The 18372-nt window shown below is 44.9% G+C and overlaps 1 protein-coding gene across 1 annotated transcript; it reads left to right on the forward strand.

Annotated features, from left to right (window-relative positions):
* Nucleotides 1-2965: 2965 nt before the first annotated feature.
* On the forward strand, nucleotides 2966-16451 carry LOC119320252 (ATP-dependent DNA helicase homolog RECG, chloroplastic-like). The gene is made up of 17 exons (XM_037594378.1): nucleotides 2966-3469; nucleotides 3551-3633; nucleotides 3735-3852; nucleotides 4356-4970; nucleotides 5055-5167; nucleotides 6753-6987; nucleotides 7286-7449; nucleotides 9773-9854; nucleotides 10157-10246; nucleotides 10706-10939; nucleotides 12964-13035; nucleotides 13228-13380; nucleotides 13464-13607; nucleotides 14893-15051; nucleotides 15222-15305; nucleotides 15411-15983; nucleotides 16075-16451. The coding sequence occupies exons 1-17, from the start codon at nucleotides 3434-3436 to the stop codon at nucleotides 16165-16167; spliced, it is 3048 nt and encodes a 1015-aa protein (XP_037450275.1). The 5' UTR covers nucleotides 2966-3433; the 3' UTR covers nucleotides 16168-16451.
* The last annotated feature ends 1921 nt before the right edge of the window (nucleotides 16452-18372 follow it).

The raw sequence follows: 18372 nt of genomic DNA on the forward strand, positions 1-18372 counted from the left end.
TTGTGACTTGCTCTGTTGCTTTTGGTGTGATGCGAGATGACGGTTTAGAGCTCTCGCCTCGCTTTATAGGCGCGGTTTGTGCCTGCCAAGAATATTAAAATACAAGGATATCGGACCGTTCGCATTCACTCGGGCGCGTGGAAATCGAGGCGATGGCAGGGAGGAATCATAAAGACTAGACACGGAAGTCGATGTCGGACTATCTTCAATCCGGAGTATAATGGAGAACCCGCCTTGCAAAGCCGAAGACTTGCGTCTGCATACTACGTCGACATTGAAGGCAAGTTCAGGGGCTACTAAGGGAGTCCTGGATTCAGGGGTCCTCAGATGTCCGGCCTAGGAGTATGGGCCGGGCTGCATGGGTCGTACAGGATCAAGTCGAAGATCATCTACCGTGTTCGGATGGGACTTCTCAACACGTGGACGGCAAGAATAGAGTCTGGAGGTTTCCTTCCCTGATAAACCGACTTCGTACAATCCATATACCCCCTCCGGTGTGTATATAAACTGGAGGGGTTAGTCCGTAGGGGGCAACTTTTCACCATCATCAGAATCCTCATAGGCTAGACATCTAGGGTTAGCCACTACGATCTCGAGGTAGATCAACTCTTGTAATCCTCATATTCGACAATCATAATCAAGTAGGAGTAGGGTATTACCTCCATCAAGAGGGCTCGAACCTGGTTAAACGTCGTGTCCCTTGGCCTCGTATTACCATTGATCCTTAGGCGCACAGCTTGGGCCCCCCTACCCGAGATCTGCCGGTTTTTACACCGACACCAGGGGCAACCCCGCCATACCCAATGGATACCCAGAGTGCTTTAGCTCGATGGCTAATCGGATGGTTTGCTGATGCTTTGAATGAGGAGAAGGAAGGAACGGTGCAGGCTATCTACGGCCTTTGGTTGGCCAGAAATGAGGCCAAAGATGGGAAGAGAATCAAGGCCCCCATGAAGTGGTTTTGACTGTGATTAGCCATATGCAAAAGTGGAAGGAAGTTCATCCAGCAAAGTACCAGACTCCGCACCAGAAAGAGAAACAAAAATGGGAGCCGCCGGATGAAGGGTGGATCAAGATAAATTCAGATGGAGCAGTCTCGAAAGCGGGTGACAAGGGTGGCAGAGGAGGTGTTCTCAGGGATCACAATGGGGCTTTTGGAGCAGGTATGTGTCATCATTTTCCCAATATTGTTGATCCAGAGTTGACGGAAATCCTGGCATGCAAGCAAGCTCTTCGTCTGGCAAGAGAAATCAATGCGGAGAAGGTGCAAGTGGAGCTTGACTGTCAAGGGGTGGTTCATATGTTGAATCACCCACCAAGAGATCTGTCTGCAGACCTTGGGTGCAAGAAATAAAGTCTTTGATGCGATCGTTTTCAGAGGTAAAGGTGTCTTGGGCTAGGCGTTCTACGAATGTTGCCGCGCATAAGTTTGCGAAAGAAGGTGTTGGTGATGAACTTTGTAAGGTTTGGGTGGGGGCTCCCCCTGACTTTGTTCTGGATGTAATTTCGGACGAGATTCCAAACTTTGAACTCTAAATAAAGCGGCAATATTAACCCTAAAAAAAAGACCCCACCGCCCAGTCGCGCATGAAGATGTAGTTTGACGGAAATTTTCATACTGTAGATGAGCTCATGCTACTCCTTTGTTTAGGACGATTTCTCATCGGATGAGGAATTTGACTTGCTCGAGGAAGAGAACATTGTTTTGCTCGTAGCGATGCACAAGTGAAAGAAGCCGAAGCATGTCGGGTTCGTGTTTGGCCATGACTACATACAAGGAAAACGGGTAGAGGCGCACGAAAACTGATGCGCAACTATTTTGGTACTCCACTGGTTTTTTCCATAGAGGTGTTTTTGTCGCCAGAATGTTCAAGGATTTATTTATGCAAGTATTTTGCAATTTTGTGAAGCAACATGAGTAAGGAATTGCATCGTTTTACTTGGACATAGCACTAAGCAAAAGCTCACTGCCATATTGTGCATGATGGCCTATGGTGTTCCAGCAAATTACATTGACGACAATTTGCCAATGCCAGATAACACTTCTATCTTTTATGTCAAACAATTTTGCGAATGCACATTTTGCAAAAACTTTAGCTGTTCGGTACAAGATGTCCTTGCATTCCTCACTGCTTGTAATTTGTGGTCATCAACTCAATACCTTTTCCAGAAAAGGAATTAAATCTGATGATTTGGAGGCGATTAATATGAAGTGTTTTACCCTACAAATAGATGACATTTTAAGGAGAAATATGGTATGATTGTTTTTATCATCTATAGCCTATTTTGTCAACACATATTTGAAGTATTATCATATTTAGGTAAAAGCTGCGACCCATGAATGCTCCCTAACTATTCTTTTTTTAACACAATACAGATGCAAGCTCATATATACACGCATACACTCACCCATATGAACGCACACACGCACATACTACCCCTATGAGCACCTTTAAGAGACCGAGCCGGCATGCCATCTTAAGATTTTACGAAGTCACCGTAGACCCATGAGTCGAATTGGATTTCCATCTCTCCGTTCCATTCTAGGTTCATCCTTAGTCAAACTTTTTAAAATTTGACAAAGCTTATAATTATTTACTAATAACTACAACAATAACTATAAATGCTTACAAACTTTTTCCAAGACTTGGTTAAACTTAAAAGTTTTACTTAGGACAAAGCTAGAACTTCAACTAATTTCAAAATGAGGAAGTGCTTTTTGTTATTAATGTAAAAGAAGGCAAGACTTACCTCTTTTTAGATAGTACATTTTACCTTTTTTTGGGCGAGAAAGACCAAAATTACTTTTTTTAGGCAAAGAAAGACCAAGCTATTTGAGCAAATTCTACGAAGCAGGCCGCATGGTGTAAGTTGGTCTGACATTACCTTCGTCATGGGCCAGGCCAAACCAGCCCAAATTACGTCCACGTATCAGAATGGCCGTCTCCTCACGCCTGCCCCTCTCTTCTTCGGCTCTTCCCTCTCCACTCGTTCCCCTCCCCACCGCCCACAGCCCCACGTCCCTGCCTGACGCCGACGCCGCACACCGCACACCGCTATCGCCCGGGGCCCAACCGCTCCATCCGCCCGCACGAGCGCCTCTTCCCGCGGCCGCACGGCGCGCGCGCCCCGGCAACTCCAAGGAAGCCGCTGCCCTTCTCCGCCGCTCCAGTTCCTCGATTCTAAACCCCTAGAACAGTGAGCACCACCAGCGGAGCACCGGATACTCCGGCGGCTTCCCATCCTTCGCGCAGCTGCGCACCCCTGCACCGCCTCTCTCTCCGGTCCTCCCCCGCCGCACTAGCACGCTCCGGGTCTTTCACCCCCGCCCCGTTCGCTCTCTGGAGCTTAATGGTATTCCTCCTGGCGCTTCACGAACTGGGCGCTGCGGGGGTCACGAAGGGTGTCTGCTGGCCGGCCGGCGGCCGCCCCAATGATCGCCCCCTCCTCTGCGCAATCATGGCTTAAGGTATTCCGATTCGGACACTTCGCTTGTTACCTTACTGAAGCTGAACCCCTACATTGCCTGAAGTGAGTCGCTCCATTTCAGGGTGGCAGCGAGAGTCATCTAGCTAGGGCGATCTCCTTAGAGTTTCGGTGGGGGCGCTCCAAAATGATGTGCTCCAGAATGAGGTATTGTTTTGTGCATATCTAGTATCTTTTTCTGCTACTTTGTGTCAGCACTTGACTAGCGACTAAGGCAGGGAAATTAACTGCATTTGTTTCGGTTGCAGGTTTAGGAATGCTCTTGGTTCTCGTCTCTTCCGGTGGTGTTCACGTGATAAACACACGTCCGTGCGGAAGCTGTTGGAGGTGGATGGGATATCAGAGAGATCAAAGCTCCTCAACAAAGTATGCGAGTTCCCGCTGATTGGTTGCTGCAACTTGTTGGTTTTAACCCCCAGATTTTTGCCATGCATCAATATTGAGTTTGTTTTTGTCTATTTCATCTCTTTACACATTCTAGTCCTAATATAATTGTTTTACTTTTCCAAGTTCTCTAACCAATATTTGCATATTCCTAGTTTTGATGCCATGTGTAGCTTTTGATAATCAAAATTGTTTCCTTTTGTGCATGGAAAATGTTAACTAGAGACCAGATCCACATATTATGAATTAGAAAAGGATCCGTTCTTTGTTTGCCATGCTTTGATATTATATTATGACTTACTATCATTGTGGCTTTCCTTAAGCTCATCGATGAATCTATCCAGTGGTCCCTGATTTTTTTCCCATTTGCGTAATTGTCTGTTTAATGCTGCCTTTCACCAATTTATACACAAAATTGATATCATCCATTTTTTATCGACAAATAAATGGTGAGCATACTCTGAAATATGTGTCTGTGGTCGCAGGTGCCTGTTTTGATGGGCTATAGTAACACACAATATTTAATGGAGCAAGAAAGAGTCCGCAAAGAATCTGCCACGGAGTTGATCAGTGTCTTGAAAGAAATTGATTTTGCAGAAATTTCGGCTAAGTTCCCATGCATAAAAATCGGTGACTCATCACCAATTGAACTATATGATGATTCTGCTGGTATGGAGTGCAAAGAAACCATGCTTTCTGGAAACCTCACGAATTTCATCCTAGAATCTGGTGGAAATTTGGAGACAAATCGTGAATTTGCTGACAAGTGCCACCCATCAGGTCCATCTCCAGCAAATGTAAATGATCTTTCAATCAGTGAAGAGAGTTCTCTCATCACTCAGCATATTTCTGGTGAACCAGCAGTTGATGGGGAAGTTTGCCCCGAGTTATTAGCTGATGCTACAACTGCTGATGGTAATGTCTTGGACAAAAGTAAAAGGTGTTTGCCTGGAGAACCGGCATTTGTTACAGAAGCTTGTCCTGAGTCATTAGCTGATGCTACAAGTCCTGATAATAATATCTTGGACAAAGATATAAGGTCCTTGCCTGGAACAACTAGTAAGCAATATCGTAAGCTAGAGGACGGTGGTTTCCATACGGTAACAACAGAAGAGCCACTTCACTTTTGTGTTATCTTCAAAATTTTATGAAATTCTTCACATTTGATTTGTTTCTTGTTATAGATCCGCAAATTGCTGCAGCATTTCCCTAGGACCTATGCTGATCTACAAAATCCTCAAGGTCTAATAGAAGATGGACAGTACATCATGTTCTTTGGAACTGTTATATCTTCCAAGTAATTCTATATTTACATATGAGAGGTTTCTTGACATTTTCTTTGGCACCAAAGCCACATGTTAACTGTGCTTCAGTCCAGGCTCATTGACATGTGGCATGCACCGTTGTCCTGGCTTCACTTTACAGTAGCTGTCTTCATGCCCTTTGGATCATTAGTACTGTACAGCGTATATTCATCAATGTTTGATGATTAAGCCTTTATTATTTTGGAACAAAGTAGTAGAACTGTGACACTATGGCAGCTTTGTTCCTCTTGGATGTAGCCCTTCATAGTTATAGACATAACATAGTTTATGACGTGATAGAGGCATAGAGCCATACAATTCATGTGCATGTCGAATAAAGCTTAGAGAAATAATTGGTATTGAATTTGTCAGATCTCTTAGACTTGGACTGTGCTAGGCATTTGTGTCATCTTGATTGAGCCATTTTGGCATATCTTGTTGTTTGGCTATGTGCATTTGGTAATCCTCGGAAAGGGGCATAATATTTGCTTCTTGGCTAACAGTAAAGCATAAGAGGTATATAAGATTGTGTTGTAAGTGTAGGGCATTTATTACGCTATACTCTGGATGTAGTTACAAAATAGGGCACTAACTTTTGTCAAACTATTTTTAACAACAGCTTATAAAGTAAGTTCAGCACAATACAAGTCAGCAAGTGCAAACTGACCCAGTGGTCCGTAGTCCGTACAATAGAGAAATTTAGATGAAGACCTAGAATCAGTACACTGTTTCTGAAGTCTGTACCGCAAATAGATAGAAATGAGTTTATAAAAATTAAAAATTGAACTCGTAAACTCGAGCATGAGCAAAGAACATTGAATTTGTAAACTTTTATGTTGCATTTCCTTTAATCATCTGCGCACGACCTTGCCAACACAAGTTGATACATCAACTAGTCACACTGCTAGGTCTTTAGCTTTAATCTTTTATTCCTTAAAATTGGTCTAACAATTCTCTTTCACTATCACTGAGTGAAATATTTTCAGACATTTTAGCAAGCTTAATTTGTAGTGCCACTCTAAGGCAGAGAAGCTGTGTTACATCATGTTTGTTAAAAATGTCGCCTGTGACCTTGGTCTTGCGAAGGTAGCAGTGTTTAGTCTATTACGGTACAATTTAGGAACTTACTACATGATGAATATGCTTGTGTGTGCTGTGTGCAGGAAGCAAATTCATATCTAGGTGTGTGAGCCAAATGGATGCTATATAAAAAAATGTATTTTGTAGATGTTGATTGCTGAGAATATAAAAAGGCAATCAATTAGATAACATAAAAATGAAAAACAGTACAACCTCTGATCCATAATAACTGTCGCATCTTTGAACTAAGGTTGAACTAACCTTAGTTCAAAACTGCGACACTTATTTTGGATCAGAAGGAGTATTTCATATTATCGGAAATACCCGCTGCTTCTATATGTTGACATATATTTGGATAATTATGTGATGCTGATTTAATTGGCTGTAGAATTTCTTATCTGGCTACCTTTTTCCTTCATGTAGAAAGCAGCATGTATTTTAGATTTTTTTTCCATCCTTGTTAATATTTTTTTACCTCTCTCTCTCTCTCTCTCTCAGGGGGGTCAGGATTAGAAGTACTTTAGGTTTCGTTGAGGTTGTTGTTGGTTGTTCAATAGTTGAGGCCAAGTTAAGCTCTTCAGATGTGAGTTGTAACTCTGGAGCAGAGCAAAAACAGAGGATTCATTTGCACCTCAAGAAGTTCTTCAGTGGCCAACGTTTCTCTTCTCAATATTTTCTTAACTGTATATCATCAAAACACAAAGAGGGGGGTATTGTTTATGTCAGTGGTAAGGTTGGTGAGCGAAAACATTTCTCTGTTACATTCCACTTGATGATCCTTTCTGCTGGTGCTTCCTGTACACTGATGCATGTTTGCAGCATGGTACTCCCTCTGTAACTAAATATAAGACGGTTGAACTGCAAAAACGTCTTATATTTAGTTACAGAGGTAGTATTTTTTTCCTGAACCGCTGTTTGATAATGTTATGGTATAAGTGCAGTTCTAATAATGGTGTCTCTTGTGTGTGTCAAGTACCAGGGTTAATGTCCTGTATATGATTTATACCTTTGCACTGATTCTGAACGTGCAGGTCAAGAAGGTACTTTCTAGTGGGCATTATGATTTGAAGGAGTACACTATTGACAAGCTCGAAGAAGAGGAGCAACAAAGTACCCTGCTTGATGGGAAACCATATCCTATATATCCATCAAAAGCGGGACTGGAAGCACGTTTGCTGGGACAGTCCATCTCTAGGTCAGTACAAGCTTTGTGTTTTCTTTTGGTTTCTAAATGGTTGTTGAGATCTAACTGATGCCCCTCTTAAGTCCACAGTTAGTGTGATTATATTTCTCATCAAATGTGCGCCAAACTATTTGTTCATATCACCAAAGTATAATTCAGTCAACTGAAATGAAATGTGAAATAATATGTTGGAATGTTTTATTGTGTTTTTCATGTAGAACTGGGTTTTGGCCACCACATTAAATAAAGGAGGAGGCAGTGGCTTGATCCTCAAGTTTGGAACTTTTGATCCATACCAATCTCTTTAGTTTATTTCCAAGTTTGTTAGTGTAGTGCTTACCCATCCTTCGGATTTGATTTAAACTTTCCTTTTCCCAAACCGTCTATATAAAAGCGGATACATTGTAACCAACTTCTGTAAGGGCAGCCCCAGTGCATGTAGCTCCCGCTTGCGCAGGGTCTGGGGAAGGGTCCGACCACTTTGGGTCTATTGTACGCAGCCTTTCCCTACATTTCTGTAAGAGGCTGTTTCCAGGACTTGAACCCGTGACCTCATGGTCACAAGGCAGCAGCTTTCCCTACATTTCTGTAACCAACTTCTGTCAATCAAATAAATCCTGAAAGATATTCGGCGCCCTGGGCCAAAGCGGGCGCATCAGGGCTTAGTGACACCATACCACAAACCTGGGATGTACATTAATTCACTGTTTTTCTTCACCAGTTGTTCCTCTTAGGAGGGTTGTAACTCAAACTCTTACCTTTTCAATGAAAAGAAACACAATGTCTCTTTGCGTTTTCTTGAAAAAAAGCCACACGTGATAGTGTTCTTGAAGTTAAATAGTTGATTCTGGATTAAAATGGGAAGAGCTAAATATATAGAGGTGCATAACTTACGTTATGTTGATACTTTTGTTAAGGAGTATTAGTATGGGTCTAGGAGTCCTTATTAGTCTATGTTTAGTTTCCTTGCACCTCAAGTCATGTGTAATATATATATGCCCCTTGGGCGTTCAATAAAGTTAAGTTGCTTTCCTAACATGGTATTAGAGCCTAGGTTTAGGTCTCCGGACGCCGCAACTCGTCCTTACGATCCACTAGATTTTTTTTCTCGATCGATCTATTCTTCTCAGGGTCGATCTCGTCTTCCGCTGTCGTTCTCGTGCTGCGCGGGGCACCTGCCGCCCAGCTGCTTCGCTCGATCCAAACTGGTGACGAGTGCGCCCGTGACGTGCGCCTGCCCAGCCGTGATCGTCTGCATGGATCAAAGCCCGCCTTTCCTGGTTGGCTACTATGCTGCGTTCACACCTGTGCGCCAGATCGGGGTTACCTCGTCCAGCTCCAAGTCGAGGTCGCCTCGTCCAGCTCAAGGCCGAGGCCGCCTTCACCTCCCTGGCCAGGTCGCTTCCGGCTGCTGTGCTATAGCTGCTGCTTTGCTGCTGTGTTCGTTCCTGCATGCTAGCTGCTGTCTTACCATCACGTATGTGACCGCATGCTAGCTTATGTCCGTTCCCATCTTGATTTAAAAAAAAAAAGAAAAACAGTCCAATGTCTTCTGCATACACGGTGGATTTTGCATCTTTGTGTCGTCTATGCTTCCTAGCTTTTTGGCAGATTAGTTTTCTCTGTTTTCCGCTGCGTCCACCAAATTCGTTGAAATTTTGTGTTTTCTCATGTCATGTGAGTCCACCAAACTCTTGTCCGTCAGCCTTTTTCTGGTCATTGTCCTCTCTATAGGATTTAAGTGGCCTCTCTTTGCATTGTTGATCTAAGCCCCTTCTCTTGCCGTCGAGCTTCTTTCGCCGTCGGTTTTCATGGGCCATGATTCTTTAAGCAATGCTTCATTCTTTTGATGTGCCATCTTCTTTCGACAACCCATCTTCTCTTGATACTTCTCTTGTATCTTCTATCGATGTGGTGTCTTCCTCTGATGTGCCATCTCTTCTTTATCCTCTTTGGCGACTCGACAGGTTTTGAAGACTCTTCATGCTACGACGACACTCTCAAGACGCGGATTTGGATTATCATTTTTTTTAGTATTACACTTCTTCAAATGCAATGCTATTGCATACACTTTGCATTTGAGGGGGGGGGGGGGTGTTAAGGAGTATTAGTATGGGTCTAGGAGTCCTTATTAGTCTAGGTTTAGTTTCCTTGCACCTCAAGTCATGTGTAATATATATATGCCCCTTGGGCGTTCAATAAAGTTAAGTTGCTTTCCTAACAACTTTAAGGGGTGACTGCAAAACACAAAAAGCGAGCCACCTTGACCTGCGTGGAATGCATGTAGTTACTCATTATTTCCTTCTGGCTATATAAGAGTTTCAAATGTTTACAGGGCCTTGAAGATGCTGACTCCAGACATTGATCCTATCCCTCCTGAGGTTCTAACCGAGTTCAACTTGGCAAATCTGTTCGATGTAAGGAGCAATGCCACTAATTGTACTTAACATAACGGGGTTACTTCTATGCAGTACTCCACAACTGTATGGACATACATGTCATGTTGGGCCGCTCTCTTAAGTGATGCAAGACATGCCCTTTTTTATCTCTAGTTTTGGAGCTTTCAGTTGTGGAACACTGAGCAACTTCTGGATTCCAACCAATAACTGTTATAGCTGTATTTTATCTATTTAAACTTCTATTATATTGTGTGCCTTGTCATCTGCCTGCCCTCCTAACACTTTCCCTATTTATCAATACCATTTTTGGTCGATGTTAGGCTTACATGGGGATTCACAAACCTAAGAATCGAGATGAAGCTGATTTTGCTCGCCGAAGGCTTATATTCGATGATTTCTTTTATCTCCAGGTATCATTATATATTCAGTAAACTGCCTTGCTCAGACGACTTAGTTTTTTAGTGCTACTTATGAATTTGGATAATGCCATCTTCTTTTGCTAAAGAAAAATAGTTATTTTTTTTCAGTATTTTCCCCTTCATCAAACCTCAATGTAATAATCAAAATTGTAATCTAATTATGGTGCCATCTCTGCAAGATCTCCTTATACCTATCTAGAAATTTCAGTATAATTTCTATGCTTGTTCAGTTAGCAACTTGCTAGAGGAAGCTTAATATGTTTGTTTTGATTATGTTGATTTGAAAACTCATGAATGTTAATATCTGTGTGATTGTAAAGTTTGAGGGAATCTTTTGTCACTTTCAGTTCATTATTGTTGTTCATGATACATTGGTTTTCAACTTTTCATAACTGTGCAAATGTACATGTGCCAGACTGCCAGTAACAAAATCATTTCTTATTGTTTCAGCTGGGGAGACTATTTCAAATGCTTGAAGCAGTTGGTACACGGGTTGAGAAGGAAGAATTGCTATATAAGTGTGAAAATCATGAGTTAAATGCTGTTGGTGTCGATCAGTGGTCTCCTCTGGCCAATAAATTGTTGAAGGCTCTTCCTTATTCACTTACTGCTAGTCAACTAAATGCTGTTAAAGAGATTATATGGGACCTCAGAAGACCAGTTCCTATGAACAGGCTCTTGCAAGTAATTATTTGCATTCTTCTTGGTTTGTTAACTAAATTTTTTGTTCTTGTTTCTGGACTAATTCATTCCTCCAACTGTTTCAAAATATAGGGCATGCTTGCGCGTAGAGCAAGAAAACACAATGACTAACGCACCACCAATTATTATATTTTTAGTGCTTTATTGAAAGCATGCATATAGGGAACACAAAGTAAAAACTGGACATTTATTAGGTGTATAGATGAAACTACACACTTACTTTGCATTGCCGAAAAAGGGTTTCCCCCCGCTTTGTATTCCAAAGCAACCAACACTGATACAAGGAACGCTGGGGCGAACAACACATCAAGCCCAAAGAAAAAGAAGAAGAAACAAATGCCAACAACGACAGCTTGACAAAGCGCGGATGACCCGCCACCGCTACGCCCTCCAGAAACAAACCACCACAACCCGAGGCTCCGAACCGCCGCGCACCAAGCAGCACCTCCAAGAAGGAATGCGACGCCGACGACGTTGCTGCCCGGACTTGTCCTAGGGTTTTCCCCGGCACGTGGAGGGAGGTGGGGGATGGATATCACCGACACCCTCCAGGAAGGAATGGTGGCACCCGCAGGTGTCACCGCTTCGGAGCCGAAGAACCGGCAAGGATTTCTCCCGCACTCCAACCCCACCGCCAAACGGACGGGAGCCGACCAGCCAGACCGCCGCCCACCACCATGTGCCAACGCGGTTGCGCCGCCACCCACGCCGCCTCACTGCGAACAACAACACGAGGCCGAGAGGACCGCAGAGAAGCGCCCCGCGGAGGGAGAAGCAGCACCGAAGCCGAACGGGAGGGAACCACCTCCATCGCCGTCGTGCGGGAGGCCAGAACCTCCGGCAGCGTCGTGGTAGCTGTCCGGACGCGGCAACGGGGCATGCCGGACCACCCCTGTCCCGGCCAGGCCCGAAACGGGCCTGCTAAGCCCCGCCGCCACGCTGTAGCAAGCCGGCGATGGCGCCGCCAGCACCCTGCCGCTCATCGCCTCTCCCCCGCCTCCCGCAAGCCACGAAGCAGACCCACCCCGCCGCCGGCCCGCCCAGGCCCAGATGGGGCCCAAAGGGCCCAGTTTTGGGCCGAGCGGGCGCCGCCAGATCGCGCCGCCGCGTCGCCCCGCCGCCAACGGCGACGCCGCCGTCCGTAGCTCGCCCCTGCTCGCGCCAGGAACCCCCGCCGCCGCCTAGAGACACCGCTCGGGGTCTCCCGTCCCGCGCCGGCGGACACCCGAGAGGGGAAAGGCCAGGGGGCCGGCGACGGCAGCAGGGAGGAAGGGGGAGGGGGAGGCGCGCGGGGGAGGAGGATGGGCACGGCCGGCCGGTCGCGGGAGAGAGGAAAAGTCAAGTGACTATTGAAAGGGACCCCGGAAAGAATCCTTACTTTGCATTGGAATATGGAACATTCCTCATGTCCGTGAACAAGAAATATGCCCAAGTTTGAAAACTTGGGCAAAGTTTTCAAACAGTGTAGTGAGTTGCTTGATAGAATTGGTTAACTGCATCATATTTTTCTTCTCAGTCTAGCCTTGGCGCAGTGGTAAAGCTGCTGCCTTGTGACCATGAGGTCATGGGTTCAAGTCCTGGAAACAGCCTCTTACAGAAATGTAGGGAAAGGCTGCGTACTATAGACCCAAAGTGGTCGGACCCTTCCCTGGACCCTGCGCAAGCGGGAGCTACATGCACCAGGTTGCCCTTTTTTTTTTTTAGTCTTGTTTGTGTTTGAGAGTTTATTTGGAGTAGTTGGCCATAAACGTTTCAACTAGTGTTTTATCCCATTCATTCCCACCTTGCTTTTTTATGTTTAAATGACCAGTATACATTACACATCCTTCTGTTTCAAATTCCAAATGTGATACTACAAAACGCCTGTATTTATTTGTGTACAAGCTCTCTGTTTTATCAATCAGAGATCTATATAAGAGTTTTTTTGTATGCTAACTACAAATGTGCTACTCAAACATATTGAAGCTTGTATGAATATTTCTACAAAGTCGTTGTTTTTCTAACAGGGGGATGTTGGGTGTGGTAAAACTATAGTTGCTTTCCTAGCATGTATGGAGGTTGTTAACTCAGGATTTCAGGTACACTCTTCAGATTTGACATCCTTCTGTACTGTTATTACAACATGCCAAAGGATTTTTTATCAATGATACCCATACATGCTAAATCCAAATGGGACATATAAGAAAAAAAGATTATCATCGTGCTTGTGGTTCTTTCTTTATTCAGAGGAGATTTGTCTGGTGTATTAACCTTATAATTTCTTTTTGTAGGCTGCTTTCATGGTTCCAACTGAGATACTTGCTGTTCAGCATTATGAACACCTAACTTCATTGCTGGAGAAGTTAGATGGAGATGAATGCAAACCAAATATTGCCTTGCTAACTGGTTCAACTTCCACCAGAGAGTCGAGGATAATTCGGAATGCAAGCCACTATCCCTAGTCCCAACACTTTTCAAATTTTGACACTCATATTTTTCATATCTTTACGTGTGTTATACATGACAGGGTCTCAAGACTGGAGAAATATCAATGGTCATTGGAACACACACCTTAATAGCTGATAAAACTGACTTTTCAGCTTTACGTATCTCTGTTATAGATGAGCAGCAACGTTTTGGTGTTATCCAACGAGGAAGGTTCAATAATAAGGTAATATACTGACCACTTTTATTCACTCAATTATTAACCATACATGTAGTTTCTGCGTGTTACTTCATTCCTGTACTGAGATGCAATTTCTGCAATTTGGTCATGGACTTAAAAGGAATCATACTTATCATGAAGTTTGCTTGTTGATACATTCATGTCGTTTTTGCATGCATTGTTTCGTGGTAAATAATGTAAAAAAAAAGCATGGAAAAGATAATCAGCACTTTCCTACTGAATTTGCTCTGTTGCTCATTTTTCTGCATGCACATGCACTAACTAGCATATTGATACGTAGAAATAAGGTACATCCACATGCCCCCATCCCCCTGCAAATGCTCATTTTCCCAATAGAACATACTGTTTCATATTGTTGACCTTCTGCATAATTTCTTGCAATGACTATGCTATCCTTTTATGCATTAGTATGTCAATTGTCAAATAATATCAGATTTCGATTTACATCTCAAATACTGATATGGGAGACTAATCCTGCCCTCCGGAATTTGCCGAGAACTTAGCCATTTGAAAAGCTCCCGTCTGTCCAAATACCATGACCGATGCCCATTGGGGAAAACAGTTCTGTGCTCGAATTATATCAACATAGATGCCTTCTATCTATTGCTTTTACTGCATCTTATGGTCAATTTTGTTGTCTATGAACAATTTCTATTTGAAAAGCTCCATAGTCTGTCCAATACCACAGCCATTGCCCATTTGGTAAACGAACAACAGTTTGTGCTTGAAATCATTGCATCAACATATATCATATATACCTTCTGTCTGTTGCCTTTGTTGCATCCTATGGTCAATTTTGTTGTGTATGCACTTTTTTTTTTCAATTTGAACTGACTACATGATTGTAGTCCTTGTGCCTTGTAGATGCACATCTACTGTATGCTCTCATTTGTCCAAGGAAAATTTTGCTGATTACCACCTCGGTTCGAAAACAGACGTCATCCTAGAATACAAGCAGTCAATTTCTCAGACTTTCGCCACTAATATATGTAGAAGCAATAAAAGATCAACTTTATTACATGAAAATCATTTAGTAAACCTATCATCAAAAGTACTTGCATATCATTATGTTGTTAACATTTCATAACACCAAATTAGAAATGCGTGTAACAAGAGAATAAAGGTAGTTGTTGCCTTTCCCTAAAAAAGAAGGTGGTAGTTACCTTTGAGATCCAAACTTCATTTGTTAATTTCTGCCATCCTATTTTCGCTTCAAGTTTAACAGATTAGCATTTTTTTTGCTAAGCCATCTTACTGCAACTCGTTACAGCTGTATACTTCATCTTCAAAGCTGAGTGATGAAAATACAAGCGCAGATGAGGCTTCTGATTCTGAAACATTTATGGCTCCCCATGTTCTTGCTATGTCAGCTACCCCAATTCCAAGAACACTGGCTCTTGCTTTATATGGGGATATGTCTCTTACTCAGGTACTTATTACAGATGCATTGAATTCTCTAAGTAATTGCTAGTCATCCAGAACCTTGTACTTCACCAAATTTATTTGGAAACACATAGTTTAAAAGTGTTTCTTGCATTACTGTTCTCATTTCTCACCGGTATTTGGAATATTTACAATCAAAACCCACTTCTCTTATAGATTACAGATTTGCCTCCAGGAAGGCAACCCATAGAAACTCTTGCTCTTGAAGGAAATGATGCTGGGTTTGAAACTGTCTTCCAGGTGATGACGCAATTTGCTGTTTGATATAGAGCTTCTTTTTTTTTGTTCTGTCTTTGTTGGCATTGCTCAGTCTTTTCTTATATTCTTTTGGTCTGCATCGTGCAGATGATGAGGGATGAGCTTATGGATGGGGGCAAAGTGTATCTCGTTTATCCTATCATAGAAGAATCAGAGCACCTACCACAACTTCATGCTGCCAAAGCTGATTTTGATTCGATAAAACAGAAGTTTGAAGGCTATCCATGTGGGTTGCTGCATGGCCGCATGAAGGGCGCCGAGAAGGATGAAGCTCTGGGCAGTTTCAGATCCGGGGAAACGCGTATTCTCCTGGCGACGCAAGTTATTGAGATCGGAGTCGATGTTCCTGATGCTTCTATGATGATTGTCATGAATGCCGAGAGATTCGGAATGTCTCAGCTGCACCAGTTAAGAGGGCGGGTCGGTCGCGGGGGAAAGAAATCCAGATGCGTGTTCCTGTCCTCCACTTCCAGCACATTGCCAAGGTTGAAGGTGCTTGAAAATTCATCCGATGGGTTCCACCTAGCTAACGCCGACCTGGTGATGCGTGGCCCTGGCGATCTACTTGGCAAGAAACAGTCGGGGCATCTTCCGGAGTTTCCAATAGCCAGACTGGAGATTGATGGGAGTATTCTGCAAGAAGCCCATCTTGTTGCACTAGTAAGTTGCCACTGCCACCCTTCCCCCAAACCTCCCATTTCCTCTCTTCCTCGACCTGCATTAACGTGTTTGCTACAAACCTGCAATGCAGAAAATTTTGGGAACGAGCAACGACCTATCGTTGTTTCCACGTCTGAAAGTGGAGCTCAGCATGAGGCAGCCGCTATGCCTTCTTGGAGATTGACCTCACCTGTTCGCGGAACCGACAATACAATGCGGCCCTGCCATGACGGCATGTGCCGTATAAGGCATCCTAGTGTGCATTGTATTGAAACTAGTTCTGGTGGCAAAGCTGGCATGGCCATATGTTGTTGGGTGTAGCAACGCTCTAAACCTGTTGAAAGATGCGTATATTGTGCGATCAAGACATGGTTAATGGCGAGATGGTACTTCTAATTTAGGCTAATTTATGTTTGCAGAGAAATTGTGAAATGCCATCTCTTTTGGAGGATGCGTTTTTCTCTTTTATTCGAGGGAAAGGAATAGCAGGCGAGCTTAAAAACCATTGCAGCCATGGTCGGAAACAAAAAACATTGCAGCCAGATCACCTGATGATCAGTAGATACAGCTTATTGGTCGCCGACTTGGACATATAATGACTTGCCAATTTGTCTCAAATTTCCTCAGGAGAACCTTCGTCCGTGACATGATACATGACCTGATCTGCAAGACACATGACCTGATTTGCAAGACAAAGCGGTATGGTGGTGGTCGCTTGCACTTGCATATCCTCCCACCCATCGTCGTCAACCTTGGCTGGCTTCGTTTCCTGCAAATCCTTCAAGATTCCATGCTGTGCCAGAAGATCCTTGACTCTTGTCTGCCATAGACCATAGTTACCCGTGCCATCGAATTTCTTCACATGAAACTTGGTGAGCCTCGGCGCCGTGCAGAGCCGCGATCTACCTGACATGTCGCCACCGCTATTACCGCCCTTGTTTTCCTCTGCAATTTCCTCACGGAAAAGATCATCGATCCAAATTCCTTGTTTTTTTTTTCAAAACGGAGGCAAAAGATTTGCCTCATCTATTAATTAAGCAGAAGAGAATTGCCCAGTTAATTAATGGAAAACCGGGCGAAAACCATCACAAACCGCTGAGCGGCACACATAAGAGACCCACACGTGCCACTCCAAAGAGGGCCTCGTCGAGACAGCACATCGACGTCATCGTCATCACTTCTCCCCTAGAGGCGTCATCGCCATCCCAAACTCTGAGAAACGACTCCGACTTTGCCAAGGCGATCATCGAACCAACCCACACTGAATAGGCCGTGCGGAATCACATGAAGATCCGCGCCAGACCTCAGCCACTACGACAAGACAGCACAACTCTGACACCAACGGAGAGCTAAGAAGGAGAACCAAGCAAGGCTGGCGTCGTGGAAGATCACCGAACGGACCACCTGCTACCTGTCATCGTACGCCACAGGGCCTCGCCACCGCAGCTTCGACTTCACAGCAACAAACCAGCCGAGGCCATCCCACGAACACGCCGGAGAAGAGCCGACTACCTCAACCAATGTCGCGTCTCCTACATCACTCCCTGCAACACCATTGCATAGTAGCCTTGACGCCAACATCAACACCATCCCCTGGTCCCTCTTGCCGATGCTCAACTCCAACGACGAAGCCCTCGAGAGGGAAAACGACGCCAAGGCGCCGCCATCGTCCGATCACAAAGGATCTAGGGTTTCCCCCGGAGCTGAATCCATGCGGGAGGGTGCGGCAGCAATGCGGCGATGCCTCCAAGAAGGTCTACGACGGCCACAGCCGACGCCATCGCCGGTCACCGACCAAAGGCTGAGACAGGGTCTTCACCCAAGCTCCCAAACATCCACCCGCACCGCCATCGACAAGTCCACCAAGCACCACCGACGAGCCAGCTCGCAGTCGAAGAAGCCCCACCGCCGAAGCAGCCAACCGCACCTTGCGGAGACCGCCGCCGGCCACCGGCAAGTGACGAGAGGTCTGCAGCCCGAGGCCAAGAACCACCTCGGATCCCAGCCGCAGCCAAGCTCCATACGCGCACCACACGCGCCCACCGGAGGACGGAGACAGCAGATTCGACGGACAAAGAAACAGCCATGCTCCATCACCACAAGACCGCTCCACCATGTCGCACCAACAGCACCGCAACACAGCCGGACCCCTTGTGCCGCTCATGCCTCGCAGATCCACCAAACTCGCCCGTGCCTCGCCCAGCACGCGGCCACCGGCGCAGCACCGCCTTGCGCGGCCCCTTGTGCGCCCTTGCCGCGCCTCACGCACAACCGCGAGACGCGCCGCCACTGCTCCCCAACACGCACGCGCGAGCCTCAGCCCCGCCCCTCACTCCAGATCCGCGGCACATGCAGCAGCACCGCGCAACCGCAGCGTCGCAATGCCCTG

This window comes from Triticum dicoccoides, chromosome 6B, assembly GCF_002162155.2.
Source record: "Triticum dicoccoides isolate Atlit2015 ecotype Zavitan chromosome 6B, WEW_v2.0, whole genome shotgun sequence".
In the NCBI taxonomy this organism is placed as follows: domain Eukaryota; kingdom Viridiplantae; phylum Streptophyta; class Magnoliopsida; order Poales; family Poaceae; genus Triticum; species Triticum dicoccoides.